This window comes from Sorex fumeus, unplaced genomic scaffold, assembly GCF_029834395.1.
Source record: "Sorex fumeus unplaced genomic scaffold, SorFum_2.1 ptg000037l, whole genome shotgun sequence".
NCBI lineage: Eukaryota > Metazoa > Chordata > Mammalia > Eulipotyphla > Soricidae > Sorex > Sorex fumeus.
Window position 1 is genome coordinate 14,552,191 of NW_026606094.1, and position 15,846 is coordinate 14,568,036.

The 15,846-nt window shown below is 39.1% G+C and overlaps 1 protein-coding gene across 1 annotated transcript in view; it reads right to left on the bottom strand.

The window, feature by feature from the left end:
* CFTR (CF transmembrane conductance regulator) overlaps positions 1-15,846 on the bottom strand; it is a 178,606-nt gene that overhangs the window by 128,233 nt on the left and 34,527 nt on the right. Inside the window, exon 3 of the mRNA XM_056118608.1 lies at positions 13,526-13,634. Coding sequence (XP_055974583.1) covers positions 13,526-13,634 — 109 coding nt within the window. The remainder of the gene's footprint in view (positions 1-13,525; positions 13,635-15,846) is intronic.

The following is a 15,846-nucleotide window of genomic DNA, read 5'->3' on the forward strand; positions in this document are numbered from 1 at the left end:
AGCTTATTTCTCTCTCTCTCTCTCTCCCCTCCTCTCTCTCCCCTTTGGGGCATTATGATTTGAATTACATATTTAGAATTTTTTTAGATCTTGTTGTTCTTCAAAGACAAATATCAGCACCATATTATTTTCATTTACACTTCCACCAATAGTTTGTTTGTATTTGGCCTCTTGAATTGCAGTCAAGAGGGACAGCAGCAACAAGGATGCATCAAGGGTGACCATGAAGCAATGAGAAACAAGCAGTGAAGTGCAGCATCCATGCCAGTGAAAGTACTATTTCTTTTTCTGCGTGAGGCAGCAAACAAAAGATTGTGAACTCTAACTGCTACTCATAAATTCAATAGACTACATAATATGATGAAAATAAACATCTCCATTTTCTAGAACCCACATGATAAATACAAACCCATGAGAGATCCTATATCAAAGAATATAAAACCAATGATGGAAACATTACATATTTCTAAGGAGTAAGTCTTACCTAAAATATGCTAAAAACAGTATTCTCGGAGGGGAAAAAAAGTATTTAAGCAATTAAGTTGTACTCGGAATTTTTAGAGTTAGAAATGTACAAGCTTACATAAGTTTTTTTCTCCTCTGAACAATTTGAACTAAACTCCCTGCAATTATATCACCTTTTTTTTTCTGTAGCTTGTCACTGTAGATCCATTTGCTAAATTGTTACTCAGTTGCCATTTATGGTGAAATAAATAAATGTATATTAAACTGACTGGAACAACAATTGTCACCATCTCACATTAACTAAAAGTAGATGTGCTTGTCCTTACAGTTATAGTGTCTATTTTACAAAGACACTGGCAGTACTACTCTGCTCTGCAAAGAATATATGTTTATAGAAAAATTTTAAATGCAGTTTAGTTTGGGTTTAAAAAATTCCAATTACAAGACTATCTGCGTTACAAGACTATCTGCCAACAAAAGATCAACATGAATCTCATGGTCAGAGAACTGCTAAAATTCAAGGACAAAACTAGCATCCTAACCCCCAACCATCAAAGTTTTCCCAAATCTCTTTTAAGTAGAATGTTCTCAAATATTTACAATGGAACAATTAACAGATATCACCTGATTTTTTTGCCTATCAAATTCATAAGACACAAAATATTTCCAGTATATCATCATGTAAGGGACTCCACTCCAGCTGTAGGGTGGGTGAGAGCCCTCCCCACCCCAAGGGACCTAGCCCCAGCAGCCGACCTCCACTGCCCAACAACTGCCAGGTCGCTTTCCGGACTGCATGACACATTATAAGACACTTCCTACCCATTTATGCCTCTCGGAGAGCCCGGCAAGCTACTGAGAGTATCCCACCAGCACAGGCAGAGCCTGGCAAGCTCCCTATGGCATAATCAATATGCCAAATACAATAGCGACAATAGGTCTCATTCCCCTGAGCCTAGAAGAGCCTCCAATCATTGGGAAAAGACGAGTAAGAAGAGGCTGCTAAAATCTCAGGACTGGGAGGAATAGATACGTTACTGGCACCTGCTCCAGTAAATTGAAGATCAACGGAATGACAGTGATACAGTGATCATCATGTAAAATAATGTATAGTGCAAGCTGACTGAGACTAGAATATAATGAAAAGGAGTGCACAATCATTTGAAAACTGAAAATTTGATAAAACATTCTTTTTCTTTTTATTAGACACAAATAAGATGGAACTTACTTAAGAGTTGATTTTGACAATAGAAGCCTAATGTCAGCTTTTTAAAGTAGCATTGTAGCACTGTTCTCCCGTTGTTTGTTGATTTTCTCGAGCAGGCACCAGTAATGTCTCCATTGTAAGATTTCTTGTTACTGTTTTTGGCATATCAAACACACCACAGGGAGCTTGCCAGGCTCTGCTGTGCGGGTGGGATACTCTCGGTACCTTGCCGGGTTCTCTGAGAGGGACAGAGGAATTGAACCTGGGTCGGCCGCATGCAAACGCCCTACCAGCTCTGCTATATCGCTCCAGCTCAACTTTTTAAAGTGAATATGATAAAAAAAAAAAAAGATGAACACTAAACTTAGCGTTACAAAACCCAAGCAAGTTATTGACACTCTCTGTATCACTTTGGCTACTTCTATTGGACATTTTCCTAACTGACAAGCACAGTGAGGGAACAAGCTGAGCTTGAAAGTCCCTTCTACTGCTAACATCTTGGCTCCAGGCAAAAACTCAGGCGTCTTTGAATAGATAGTACAGCAGGAAAGGCGAGCTTGTTTTCTTGTTTTGTATTGCGACTGACCAGAGTTTGATACGTGGAATCCTATATCCCACTCCCATAGGCTGGAGTGATAGCACAGCGGATAGGGCATTTGCCTTGCACGCGGCCAACCCGGTTCAATTCCCAGCATCCCATATGGTCCCCCCCGAGCATTGCCAGGAGTAACTCCTGAGTGCAGAGCCAGGAGTAGCCCCTGAGCATTGCCAGGTGTGACCCAAAAAGAAAAAAAAGTTGGCCTATATCTCACTCCCAGTCCCACCAGGAGTGAATGCTAAGCACAGAGCCAGGAGTAAGCCCTGAGCACAGCCTGGTGTTTCCCCATCTACCCACCCACCCCCACTCAAAAAAATTAAGACAGAAAGAAACTAAGGATGCTTTTGGCAGTTTTCCTGGCCCATTCAATTCTGTAACCACTTGAGTACTTTTTACTCAAAGGGATCCAGGTCTGAAAAGTATGAATCCAGAAGACCATCTGGGTATAAAGATTATTAGGTTAGAGTACAGAGTCAGTGACTGCATTCCTAATGGACACGGCCTTTTTTTATCTTGAGATACAAAAAAAAACCAACTTTACTTGTGGTAGAATAGAGATGATCTAAATTTTACCAACGTAAGCTTCTTCAAGTGTGGAGTATAGTAATAGTAGGTACACTCACATTATCACACAATAAATATCCCTCCTTTAATTCTTTTGAAAGGGGACTATATCCATTAAAAAACAATTCCCATTTACCTACCTCACTTTAACATTCAGTAACTGCCCTCATCACTTAACCCTCAGTAGCTACCATTCTATTCTGCAGATAGATAGATAGATAGATATTACTACTCCAGGTCTCACAGAAATAATTTGGGTTTGGGGTTTTGCTTTGTATTGTTGTATCATACCCAGTCATGCTCAGAGGTTACTCCTGACTTTGCATTGATGAATTATTCCTGGTGGTGCTCTAAGGACCATGTGGGACACTGGGGATTGAACCCAGGTCAGCAGCGTCCAAGGCAAGTGCTTTAGCCTCTAGCCACAGTATTAGCTCTCCAACCTTTTTTGTTTGTTTGTTTGTTTGTTTGTTTGCGGGTCATCAACCCAGCTGTGCATAGGGGTTACTTCTGACTCTGTATTCAGGGATCACTCCAGGCAGGTATCTGAGGAACATATGAGGTGCCCGAGATAGAGTCTGGGCCAGATACAAGGAAAGAGACTTACCGCTGTACTATCCCTCTGGCCACCTAAGAATCATCCTGAGTTTCAACCTCCACTAGCCCCCCAGAAAAAATTAGGAGATATGCTGGGAGATACATCTGACCTCTCATAGGATCCCCAAACCATGAGTCTACAATCCTTAGACTATTTCTCTTCTACCTGAATAGTGTTAGTGATAGTTTCAGGCATCTAGTGTTTCAAGTCCACACCCTCCAACAATATCTCAAGGTCCTCTGCCATCCACTAGTCCTCAGAAAGCTCAATACTATATGTCAACGGTCAGATTCTGTTATGTTTGGGCATTTGTTATTTCCTTACTATGTTTCTTTATGGATGGAGGGATAGTACAGTGGGTAGGGCATTTGCCCTGCACGAGGCTGACCTGGGTTCGATTCCTCCACCACTCATGGAGAAAGAACCCGGCAAGCTGCCAAGAGTATCCCACCCGCACGGCAAATCCTGGCAAGCTACCCATGATGTATTCAATATGCCAAAAGTAGTAACAACAAGTCCCAAAATGGAGACATTACTGGTGCCCACTCTAGCAAATCGATGAAAAGGAGGACAGTGCTACCGTGCTACAGTTTCTTTATATCCCACACTGAGAGAGATCATTCTGTATCTGTCCTCTTTTTCACACTGATTTCACTCATCATGAGACTCTCTTGTTTCATTTGTTAGTGGCAAGTTGCATGATTTTGGTTTATTCTTATAAGTGAATAGCATTCTATTGTGTAAGTATTCCATAATTTATCAGTCATCCATTCTTGAACACTTGTGTTGTTTCCAGACCTTAATTACTGTCAACAGTGCTGCAAGGAACACAGGAGCACAAAGTCTATTTGAATATTTTGGGGGCACCGGGGTAGATGCCAAAAAGTAGAATTGCTGGGTTTTATGCAACCTGAATTATTAAATTTTTGAGTAATGTTTTTTTAAGCTTCAGATGCTTACTATGTCAATTGTACTCGATCTAGCTAAAAGGCAGATTCTCATTCAAGAAGTTTCATATGGCCCCAATATTCTGCATTTCTAAAACAATCTCCCAGGTAGTGATGCTGGCACTAATTTACATGGCTATGGAAAAAGAAAAAGTCTAGTTGAAGAAGCAGGCAAATTAGCCAAAAGCCAAGAAACTCTGAAAAGAAGTGACTGAAATCTTACTGAAAGAAAAATATGAATCTGGATTATAAAAAGTCTCAAATTTAACTACTAACTTTCTTTGCCTTTCTCCAGAACCCCCTCCAGGAACTCCACTGAGAAAAAGCAAGTAACAAGGTACACAAGGGGTCTCTGTCTCTTGCAAGATTGAAGCAAGTGGAATTGTTGCAACTTTTCCTGTAGAAACATTATTATGCAGAACAGTCAGCTTTTTATTTTTGGTTTTTGGTTTTGGGTACACACCTGGAAGTGCTCCAGGCTTACTTCGCTTTATGATCAGTGGTCTTTCCTGGCACACTCTAGGGGACCATATGCAGTGCCAAGGGTGAGACCTGGGTCGGCTGTGTGCAAGGCAAGAATCTTACCTGCTGCACTATCTCTTGGGCCCTAGAGAGTGGTTAGATTTTTACCTAACCAATTCTCTAGCACTGTTTCAATGTAAATATTATCCCAGGCTTTAGTATCATGAAAACTAATCATTGATAAAATAGGATATCTATCCTAATTTTTCCCATGAGAATTTTATTTAATAAAGGGACAATTATTACTTTATTATTGCTATAAATGTTTAATCTCTTAATGTACTATGAATTATTTTTATGTCATTAGATGTTTCTCAGGCTAATCATTTCAGTGCTTAATAAGTCAAATGGCTGACCCGTAATTCATTTTATCAGTTCCTCATTGCTGAATATTTATATTGTCACCAATTATTCATTCTGGTAAATAATCCTGTGATTATTTCAAAAGGTAATTCTCAGCATATTTTCAAATTGCCTTCTGTAAAAGTTATACTATTCTACTTTCTTGAAATTAAAGAATGAAAATTCAATTTTCAGAAAGAACACGTCATTAAAAAAAATTCCAGATTGTTATGTGAAAAAAGAACGTATTTTTTATTTCTTTAATTTTGGTTCCTAGTAAGAGTTTTAGTATATTAATTATACATTTATATTCCTATTGAGGTGTGTAGATTGCCATGTTGTGTTCCTTGGATACTTTTTGGGGGTGTATTTGTTATAATCTTAATGATATATGCAGAATATTTTTCACTGTCTATTATTTGTTTTTAGTGATTCTTGTTTATTTTTTAACAATCAAAAGTTTCCATTTTGTGAGGATGGTGCTCCAAGCAGTGCTGAGGGGGTCAGCAGCTCACTTCCAGTAATTCCTAACCCGGCCAGATGGCTGAACGGGAGGATGCAGGGCTACAATGGGTCTGTGTGTCAGGAATCACCAGCCATGCTTGGGAAACTCAAGGAGTGTTTGAGAGACTACATGGTCCCAGGAATCAAATGATGCACTCAAGGCATGTGCTGTAGCCCCTGCATATCACCTTACTCCAGATATTTTAATTTTTAAAAATTGGGGCAGCTGACCCAGTTCTGTCCTCCCTAGCACCACATGATGTCCCAGCGCTGAGCATCACTAGGTAGGGCCTGGAGTCTGTTGGGCACTGCTGGGGAGATAGGGGACAGGTAATTCTTGATACTATAGACCCATGCAGCTCTGCATCCTTGATCCCTCATATCGAACTAGGGGCCAGTGTGGCCAAGAATCGCTAAAAGGGTTTCCTCCAGGTCTCCTGAGCACTATTTGTGAGCTCTTCCCCCAAAAAACTTAGGCGCCAAATATATGCACCATTACCTTTGTTTTCTGCTTTTGGCATCAGATATCTCCTTTGCAAATGATATGTATTTATTACTTTTCTCTCTTGTTATTTTTTATATTTAAATATGGATGCCATCTGAAATTTTAGTGTATGTATGAGATAGAAATGAGATAGAAGTCTAATTAAAAGTGAAAGTATTGTTTCTCTATCATTTATTATAGTCTATCTCCACTGAATTAAAATACCATATTTTATTTTATATTAAATTATTAAATGTACTTGGACGTGTTCCTGGATTTTCCGGATAAGTCCATTTCCTTGTCATGACACACATAATTAGAGCTGTATAATATGATTTAATACCCAGCAATGTAAATCTGCTCATGCTATTCTTTATTCTTCAAATGTTTTGGGTTTAGTTCTCATTTTCTTTCCCAAATGAATTTTAGAATGATTTTAACCATCAATCAACAAATACTAGCTAAGGAGACATTCTGTGCTAAGTACTGTGTTTGGTTACAAGATTATTCAAATATTAAGAAAAGATGGTTCCTGCTCTGGAAAGAAAGATGGCGGCCGCACGGGAGCCTTGTGGAAAGCAGGTTTGAGCCGGGCTCGGGGGAGCGGCGGGGACCTCATGGGAAGGGGGGCTTTGTGGGCCGTCCCCCACGCCCCACCGAGGTCGCCAGCTGCCCCCCACGAGCGGCTCTCCGGCACGGCCACGGCCCCGGAGGCACAAGGACTTAGCACAGAGAACCAGCCGCTTGGAGCAGAAAAGCAAATGGACTTGTGTTGATCCGCGCCACCAAGCCTGCCCGGAGGGGGAAGGGCGTTGACCGGCCCGCCCGCTCCTCTCTGAAAAGAAAGATGGCGGCCGCACGGGAGCCTTGTGGAAAGCAGGTTTGAGCCGGGCTCGGGGGAGCGGCGGGGACCTCATGGGAAGGGGGGCTTTGTGGGCCGTCCCCCACGCCCCACCGAGGTCGCCAGCTGCCCCCCACGAGCGGCTCTCCGGCACGGCCACGACTCCAGGGCACAGAAACCAATCTCTTAACTAGCTAACTTTTAATAGAAATTCTTCCAGGGTCAATAAGTAAAATTGCAGAAATTCAAAACCGCGCGGCCGCTATCGCGGCCACGCGACATCATTTTATTCTTTAACCAAGTTGTAGAAAGCAAATCATTTCACAACGCTGTTTCAGCAGGTCTGATTGGGGGGGGGGGGGTGGGTCGTAAACTCTAAACAATAATTGTGCATCTTCTATCGAAATAATCTATCTAGTCAAAGTAGATAGAGTATTAAGTAGAACTCATCTGCCTCACAAGAATTGGGAGGGGTGGGAGGTGGGGGTCTATTGGGGTTCGGGGTTAAAAATGAGTATTGGTAAAGGGAAATGTGTTCGGCATCTACATGACTGAGACCTAAACCCGAAAGCTCTGTAACTTTTCCCACAGTGATTCAATAAATAAATAAATTATATTAAAAAAAAAAAAGAAAAGATGGTTCCTGTTTTATGGTAGCAGTGACCATTCATATTACTATTTTTAAATGTTTTCATTAGTCTCATGAAGAAAAAAATTGAACTAAGATTTCTTTGTATGTATACCACTACCAAACCCCCTACTTCCTAACTTTAGATTCTTGTGACAATCAGACTTAGTGAAAACATTTCTTCTTGTCTACCTGAATCAGAATCACTGGGGGGTGTCTTTTAGAGATCAATGTTATCCCACTTGCCATCCCAGACCAATTACATTAAAGTGCTCACGCATATTAGAGCTGGCGGTTCTAGCAGAGGCTTGAAATACTTGAGATGTATGTATTTAGTCAATGCAACGTACAAGTCACAGCTGGGGTTAAAGAGACTGACTTGAGAAAGGTGTGGGGTTGGAAAAAAAGAAGAGAAAGGAATCCTAGGCAGATGAACCAGAAAGCAGTGCCCTCAGGCCATTAATCATGAGATTGTGAGGGTCATGCATAAATCAAAATGCCTAAACCAAGGACTTTGTATGTGCAGAATTTCCCCAAACCGTTTCCCTTTATACTTGTCCTTAAGTGCATACTCACTAGCTATGTCAAAACATTAAAGGACAACGATCCTTTGCATACAGACTCGTGGGATTTGAGAAATCTAAAAACAGGGTTCTGAAGACATTTTCCTTTATGTCCTTGAACTTCTGGGTAGTTGCACTGCCACATATGCCAATTTGGTGATGTAAACGTCCTCAGAGCTTCAGAGGAATCAAGAATATTTTTTGAGTGAACGCTTGTGGATTTCTTATCATAATAAATGTATTGTGATAACCCCACTTAGTAAACTGCTATCAGAACTTCTTGCACTTGGCTTGACTCAGACTAACCTTAATTGACTCTCACTCCATTCTCCAACAACCAGCTTCTCTTTTAAGCTGGCAGTCTTAAATGTTAAATACATTGTTGTATCTGGCTGCTGAGTCAGATGGAGGAATAAAACAGTAATATAGTGATGAGAGAGCATAGCTAATATGATTTAAAATGACATCAGTATTACAGAGAGACATCTGCTTCATGATGGTATTTCCTTTTTTCTTAACCTTTCACGGTCAACAGCAAATTGAATAGTACCTTCTCCATTAATCCTGAAATGAATTGAATATTCTTTATAGCATGTTTGACTAGACTTAGGGAGAAAATAAATATGCAGGACCTTTTGAAAAAATGGCCAATTTTTACCCAAAAAAGTTTTATTTTTATTTATTTATTTTTTGCTTTTTGGGTCACACTTGGCGATGCACAGGGGCTACTCCTGGTTCTGCGCTCAAGAATTACTCCTGGCAGTGTTCAGGGGACCAGATGGGATGCTGGGAACCAAACACGGGTCAGCTGCATGCAAGGCAAATGCCCTCCCTGCTGTGCTATCGCTCCAGCCCCCCCAAAAAGTTTTATAGCAAGTTTAAGAAACCCTGCCCATTTCATGGAATTGAAAGATTACCAAAATGATACAAACACAGAGGAAAGAAGAAATGGCCAGAAAGAAAACCTGAGTAATTAAACATTGATAGAAATGGCTTCAAATGGTAAAGACCTTATTATAACAGTCAATTTTCCCTTCTGTTTTTATTTTAAAGGACAGAAAGAATAAAATCCAGAAATCAGATGCTCTGAAAAATGGAACTTGTAATGACCACACAAAAATAAAACACTTTAAACATGTTGATTGGTAGCATTTTCATCACGTAAAACTTCATGGGTGGATTGGAATGATATAGTTGGAGTGTGAAGACCATCTGCCATGCATGCAGCGATGATCCCTGGCATCTCATATGGTCATGTGAGCACAGAGCCAGGAGCAAACAAATGAGAACATTAAATCAAAACTGCATGGCTTCAGCAAGGCCTTCTCCCTCTGCTAAAGGCTACCCAGCTATAGCCTGGCCTCACAGTGTACTGCAAGTCAATTTTCCTTTTCCAACCTTCTCGCCACACTCTTCCCAGCTCTCTTTCCCACGGTTCTTTAACTAGCTAATATTCTGTTGGTTATCAGCAGAAGCTGGTTGAAGTAAACTTTGTCCTTCAAACCCGGGGTCAGTTCCAGCCAACCGCTCAGGTTTGCTCGGAATACCTCTTCACTTACCCTCAAGTAATTAACGCTCCTTGGAATCCTTTAAGATGCTTATTGCTGACATTTTTAAGATTGAAAAGTTGAAGAATGTGAGTGCCTCTCCACACCCACTCAATTTTCCTACCCTTTAATTTTATTTATAGGTTTGACCCTTAGCACTGGCTCTGGGATGCATTAAACATGGTTCCTTCTCTAAGTGAGAAAATTCTACTTAACTTCCCAGTCCTGCTTCCTGCAGTAAACTTTCTTCAGCTATCCCCTGAGGCACCCCAGAAAGACTGTAAACCTTCCAGTTTCTGTTAACCCCTGTTTCTTGAGAAGCTGCAAAGAAACTCTGCAGACCCATAACTAATTACTACAGCCACCATTCTACTATCTAATTTCAGTCATTATAAACATAATTGTATAGCAAATAATCTCTGATACAATAGAAGCCATAGACTTTAGAGCAAAAGGGATCTAGATACCACTTAAATTTACCCTTGTGAGTGACTTTGGGAAAATTACTTTTTCTTCTGCATCCCCATTACCTTTTCTGTATATTAGAAATAATAATGTCTGTTCCTGGAGTCACTAGAAAAATTAGATAAAATAACCTACAAAAAGAACTTAGTGCTAAATCTAGAATTATGAGATAATATTCAACCTAATTAATAATTGAATTAAATTATGTGAATAATACCATATGTATTATACTATCATAACAGTATCACTTTTGGGGTCCTTATACAGCAGATCAAAAAATAAATTGTACACACAGGTTAAGGTTTGGGTGAGTGCTTTTGTTCTTATGAAATTGCTATGCTGGTAGACTCTCGAGAATAAATTATCACAAATTCGGCAGAGCATTAGGAGTGTAATTAGTTCTCTACTTCTCAGTATTACTGATATGAGGAAGAACATGAATAGGGAAAATTTTGAATTTTTTCACAATCTTAGTCATGACTTTATTTTATTGTCTGAAATATAATTTACTTCAGTCCAATAGTGATTTATTTAAAATGCTTATATGATGTAATCTTATATGATGCCAATTCATTGGCATGAATTGTTCTTCTATACATTAATCAAATGCAAACAATGTAGTCATGAAGGCAGCCCACAACACATTTGAACACGGTACTGCCTGAAGTTGGGCTGGAACGATAGCACAGTGGGTCAGGTGTTTGCCTTGCACACAGCCACCATGGCCGACCCAAGTTCGATTATCTCGCCACTCGGCAAAGCTGGCAAGCTACCCCTGATGTATTTGATATGCCAAACACAATAACAAGTCTCACAATATTACTGGGCCCGCTCAAGCAAATATATGAACAATGGGAAGACAGTGACAGTGCCTGAAGTTATGGATAAAATTTTTTTCCCAAAACTCTGAGTAGTCTCATAGAAAAAAAAATCATCTGAAATATATCTTTTTAAAAATGATCTCTTCAGCTACCTTATTCCTACTTACCAACAAAATGTTTTCACCCATAAATTATTGCAGGTTTCTATGGGTGAAGATGGATAATATATATACATAGATATTAGGAAATATGTAGATAGAGAAGCAGATTTTAAAACACACAAATTATTTCCAGAACATTATCAAGAGCACTATAAAGTATAATTGACTTAAGTGGTCATTTTTTATCAAGATAAATTTTCAAAAGTATTCTATATGGTATCTACTAAGTATAGATTTTTTAAATCAATATTACTGGTTAGCGTTTTGGGGAGATACTATCACCCCATTCACTGACAGAGGCATGAAGACCAATATGAACACAAAACAAATCTATCCAGAGGATACTAAATAACACAAAGCTTATATTGTGTACATTCTTCACTGAAGACTAAATAATTTTTCAGTTTGCCATCACTATTTACAGATTGCAACCAAGGAATAAAATGACGCCCTTGTGATGTAAAAATAAACAGACCACAGCCATATTTGATAGCAGCTGAGAACTCCCAGTCTGTACAGAATTCCTGCAAAGCCTGCATTTTCAGTCACGGTGCCCCCTCCACACTGAAGACATAAGAGTCAGAAAAGTAACTGCAACAGCACCTCTCCCAAATCTAAAATCTTTCTTATTTCCCCTTGAAACAATTAAGCAAGCCGATATGACTAAAAAACTTTACCAACTTTCCTATAACCACTTGGTTACACTTGGTCCAATTCTTCTCCTGACAGTCCCCTGTTGAATACAGGAAAATAAAGGAACTAGCAATCTCATGTAAAATGTTGTGATTTGGAATCAAAACAGAAAATACAGTTCATAAAGAAATTTATTTTGTTGAAGCCTGTTTTAAATGACAAATGTCTACCCATGTCCCAGGGATTTTGGTTTTGATTTTTCTTTTTGTGGTGCCAGTGGTCTAACCTAGGTCTCACACAGCAATGCAAGTACTACACCATTAATCCACATCTTGAGCTCTCCAGGGCATTCAATTTTATTTTTGTATTTACTTATTGGGTCTTAAGCCACAAACAGCTGTGCTCAGGGATTAATCCTGGTCCTGTGCTCAGGGATCAGTCCTGACAGTGCTCAAAGGACCACAGGGGGATACCAGAAATCAAACCCATATTGGCCATGTGCAAGGCAAGTACCCTATTCACTGTATTATCACTCTGGGTCACAGGACATTTTAGTTTCCAACACTTTCACTTATTTCTTTTACACTTTAGTGGTGTCTTTATATTTTGAATTAGAGTAACCCATGGGCTGTCTCTGTATCTTGGTCACTACAAATGAAAAAATGCTCTATATTGCTAATCATCATGGAGATGCAAATCAAAAGAACAATGAGATACCACCATACACCCCAGAGAGTGACACACATCAAAAAGAATAAAAATAAGCAGTGCTAGTGTGGATTCTTGGAGAATCAAGGGCCAGGAGGATTGGTCCATGGTTGGACGCCTACCTTAAAGGCCCTCCCGTTGTTCGTCGATTTGCTCGAGCGGGCCCAGTAACATCTCTATTGGAAACTTTGTTGTTACTGTGTTTGGCATATCAAATACGTCACGGGGAGCTTGCCAGGCTCTGCCGTGCGGGCAAGATACTCTCGGTAGCTTGCCAGGCTCTCCGAGAGGGGTGGAGGAATCAAACTCGGGTCGGCCATGTTGGCTGCATGCAAGGCAAACACCCTACCGCTGTGCTATCGCTCAAGGTTGGTATAGAGGGCAATTGGGATAGGAAGGAATCATTATGATAAAGATGGTTGTAAGGGGTCTCTCTGGATGGGAGATGTGTGCTGAAAGTGGGTAAGGACCAAACATGATGGCCTCTAAGTATCGGATTGCAAACCATATGGCCCAAAGGGATGGGGGAGTGTGGGAAAAGAGAGACAGACAAAGAGACAGAGACAAAGAGACAGAGAGAAGAAAAGTGCCTGCCATAAAAGCAGTCTGGGAGAGGGGGGGCAGTGCCAGAGGGGACACAGAGGGGATACTTGTGATGGGAAATGTGCACTGGTGGAGGGACGGGTGTTGGAACATTGTATGATTGAAACCCCAAGCTTTGAAATCACAAAAGCTTTGTAACTGCATCTCATGGTGATTCAATTTAAAAAATAATAATAAAAATAAAAAATAAATAAAAAATAATAATATGCAAAAGAAGAATTAGAGTAACACTTTTAACTGTATACCAGACTACCCTAGACCTTTTCTACAAATAACAATGAGTATAAAATATTACCTATAATGAATTTACAAGTGAATACTTACCCCTAAATATAATAAGATTCCGTAGAACATAAATTTCCAGAAAAAGCATCGTCGAAGGGCATTAATTAGTTTGGGATTTTTTTTGGAAGCCAGCTCTCTGTCCCATTCTCTGGAAAAGAATTTTTAAATGAGGAAATAAGTTGCATGGGCAAATATTAGAGTTGTTCTATTTACTTCAACATAGTTTTATTTACAGATTAAACCCAACTAAACTAAGATACACTTTTTTGTTTGTTTTCAAGTCACACCCAACACTGCTCATTGCTTACTCCTCACTCTGTACTCAGGGATCATTCCTGGCAGGCTCAGAGGACCACATCGGGTGACAGGGATAAAACCTTGGTCAGGCCCATTCAGGGTGCCATTCTATCTCTCCTAGACCCCAGGTAACCAATGAGACAAAATCTTCTAGTGACCATCCAGTATTTGGTGTTCTGCCAAATACTCGGCAAGATGTTTCACCATATATCAATGTTCAGAGAATCATCTTCACAGAATGGCCACTATGTTTTAAATAAAGGCTCTGAACTTCTTACATGGACTACTAAAACATGATTTTTTATCATGTACATTGTTAATGCCTATAATAAGGTGAAAAACCATTAACTCTTTCCCTTTCACCTTTTATCTTTCCTTATTTAGAATTACAATAGTTTTAACAAGATTTAACTATCAAACCAAAAACAATATAAACATAAGGTGGTTGTTTCTGGTATTTAGCATAGAAAAACTTGTTATTTAGACATTGGTTTTAAATAAGGGCATAAAACAAATATCAATTTTCTTTTCAGCTACATCATAACTCGTGGGAGTAAGAGTTTGAGGAAATTAGAAAAAATCAAATTCTATACTTTCTAGAAGGGACAGAAACTAAATAGTCTTAAAATGGTGGATATTTAAATAAAAACTTTTAAGCATAATACATTCATCAGCCAATTATACTTGTTTAGCACTGGTCTCCAATAATATTTCTTCTTTCTTTTCCAAAATAAGTAAGTTATAAATGTTACTCTCATCTTCATTTTTAAACTCTTACAGAGATGAAAAGTTTCATAAACTCCAGGTAAGAACAAAACGATGAACTAGAAGAAAAAAAAAACTTTGCATCTCCTCAATGAATATTACCATTACTATCAATCTATCATAAATGTGGGTGTTTCTGAGAAATTTAAAGAAAGAAATGCATGAAACATGAAGAAAAATTGGAATTCTCTGTATATGACATGACACTTTCCATCTAATAATGATTATTTATGCTAACCCATCTATCTACCTTACCACACTCTTCTCCATGCTTACACTCACTCACAAGAGTTTGCCTCCCAGCCACACCATTCAGTGGTTTACAACAGTGGTAAGAAACTAAATATGGAGATAAATATGAAGACAGATTCAGGCTCTCTTTCAAGGAACAATGAGACAGGTGAGAAAGTCATGAAGAAGAGTAGTACATAAATCTAAGAATTTGTTTTAAGGTGTGAAGAAGTAATCAACATTGAAGTCATATAAGAATATGTCATTATAATTGACCATATTAAGAGGCCTGTGAACACCTCAGTCATATTAGCAATAATTAGACACAACATAGAACTACATTTCAAGAGGGGCTCAGACGTAGAGGGAAGATGAAGTAGAGATGCCAGAAAAGCAGAGAAATGTTAGCTATGAAGAAAAAAAAAGAGTGTAGTAATGACCTGAGGGAAAAGCAAGATTGGGGAATTTTTTTAATGGGTGGGACATAAAAAATTTATAGTCTGAGAGGAGTCAGCAGCAAGAGTAAAGGGTGTGGTTCAAGCAGAGTTTTAACAGGTCCAATAAGCATTCCTAATGATGAAAAAATTAAAGAAGTGTCCTACTTATCAAGTTTTTAGCTTGGCTGGAATCATAGAAGGGATGTTTTGGTGCATTGGAGTGATGTAGAAGATTTAACCCCACAGAGCCTTCTGGGCCAATGGCCCTCAACCATGTGGCAACTATCAGAGATACTTGCTCAGACAGTGAAATGGGAGATCAGTGCCATTTCCTAAGATTGCAGAGGCCCAAAGTCCTTTCAATCGGTTTTAGTTTTTAAAAAAAAATGGAAGAGTGAAAAATGTAACCAAAAAGGATATAATAAAGATAAAATATGCATATTTATGCCAGCACAGAGTTGTTGACTTAAAACAAAACAGGTACATTTTTAAACTGAATTGAAATGGGTAACATGAAAAAAACAAAGGAGGAACAAAAAAATAAAAATGCTAGACTATAAAAAAAAAGATAGACCAGAGAGAGTCCTACAAATTGAAGTGCATGCCCTCAAACAAAATACTAAAAATATA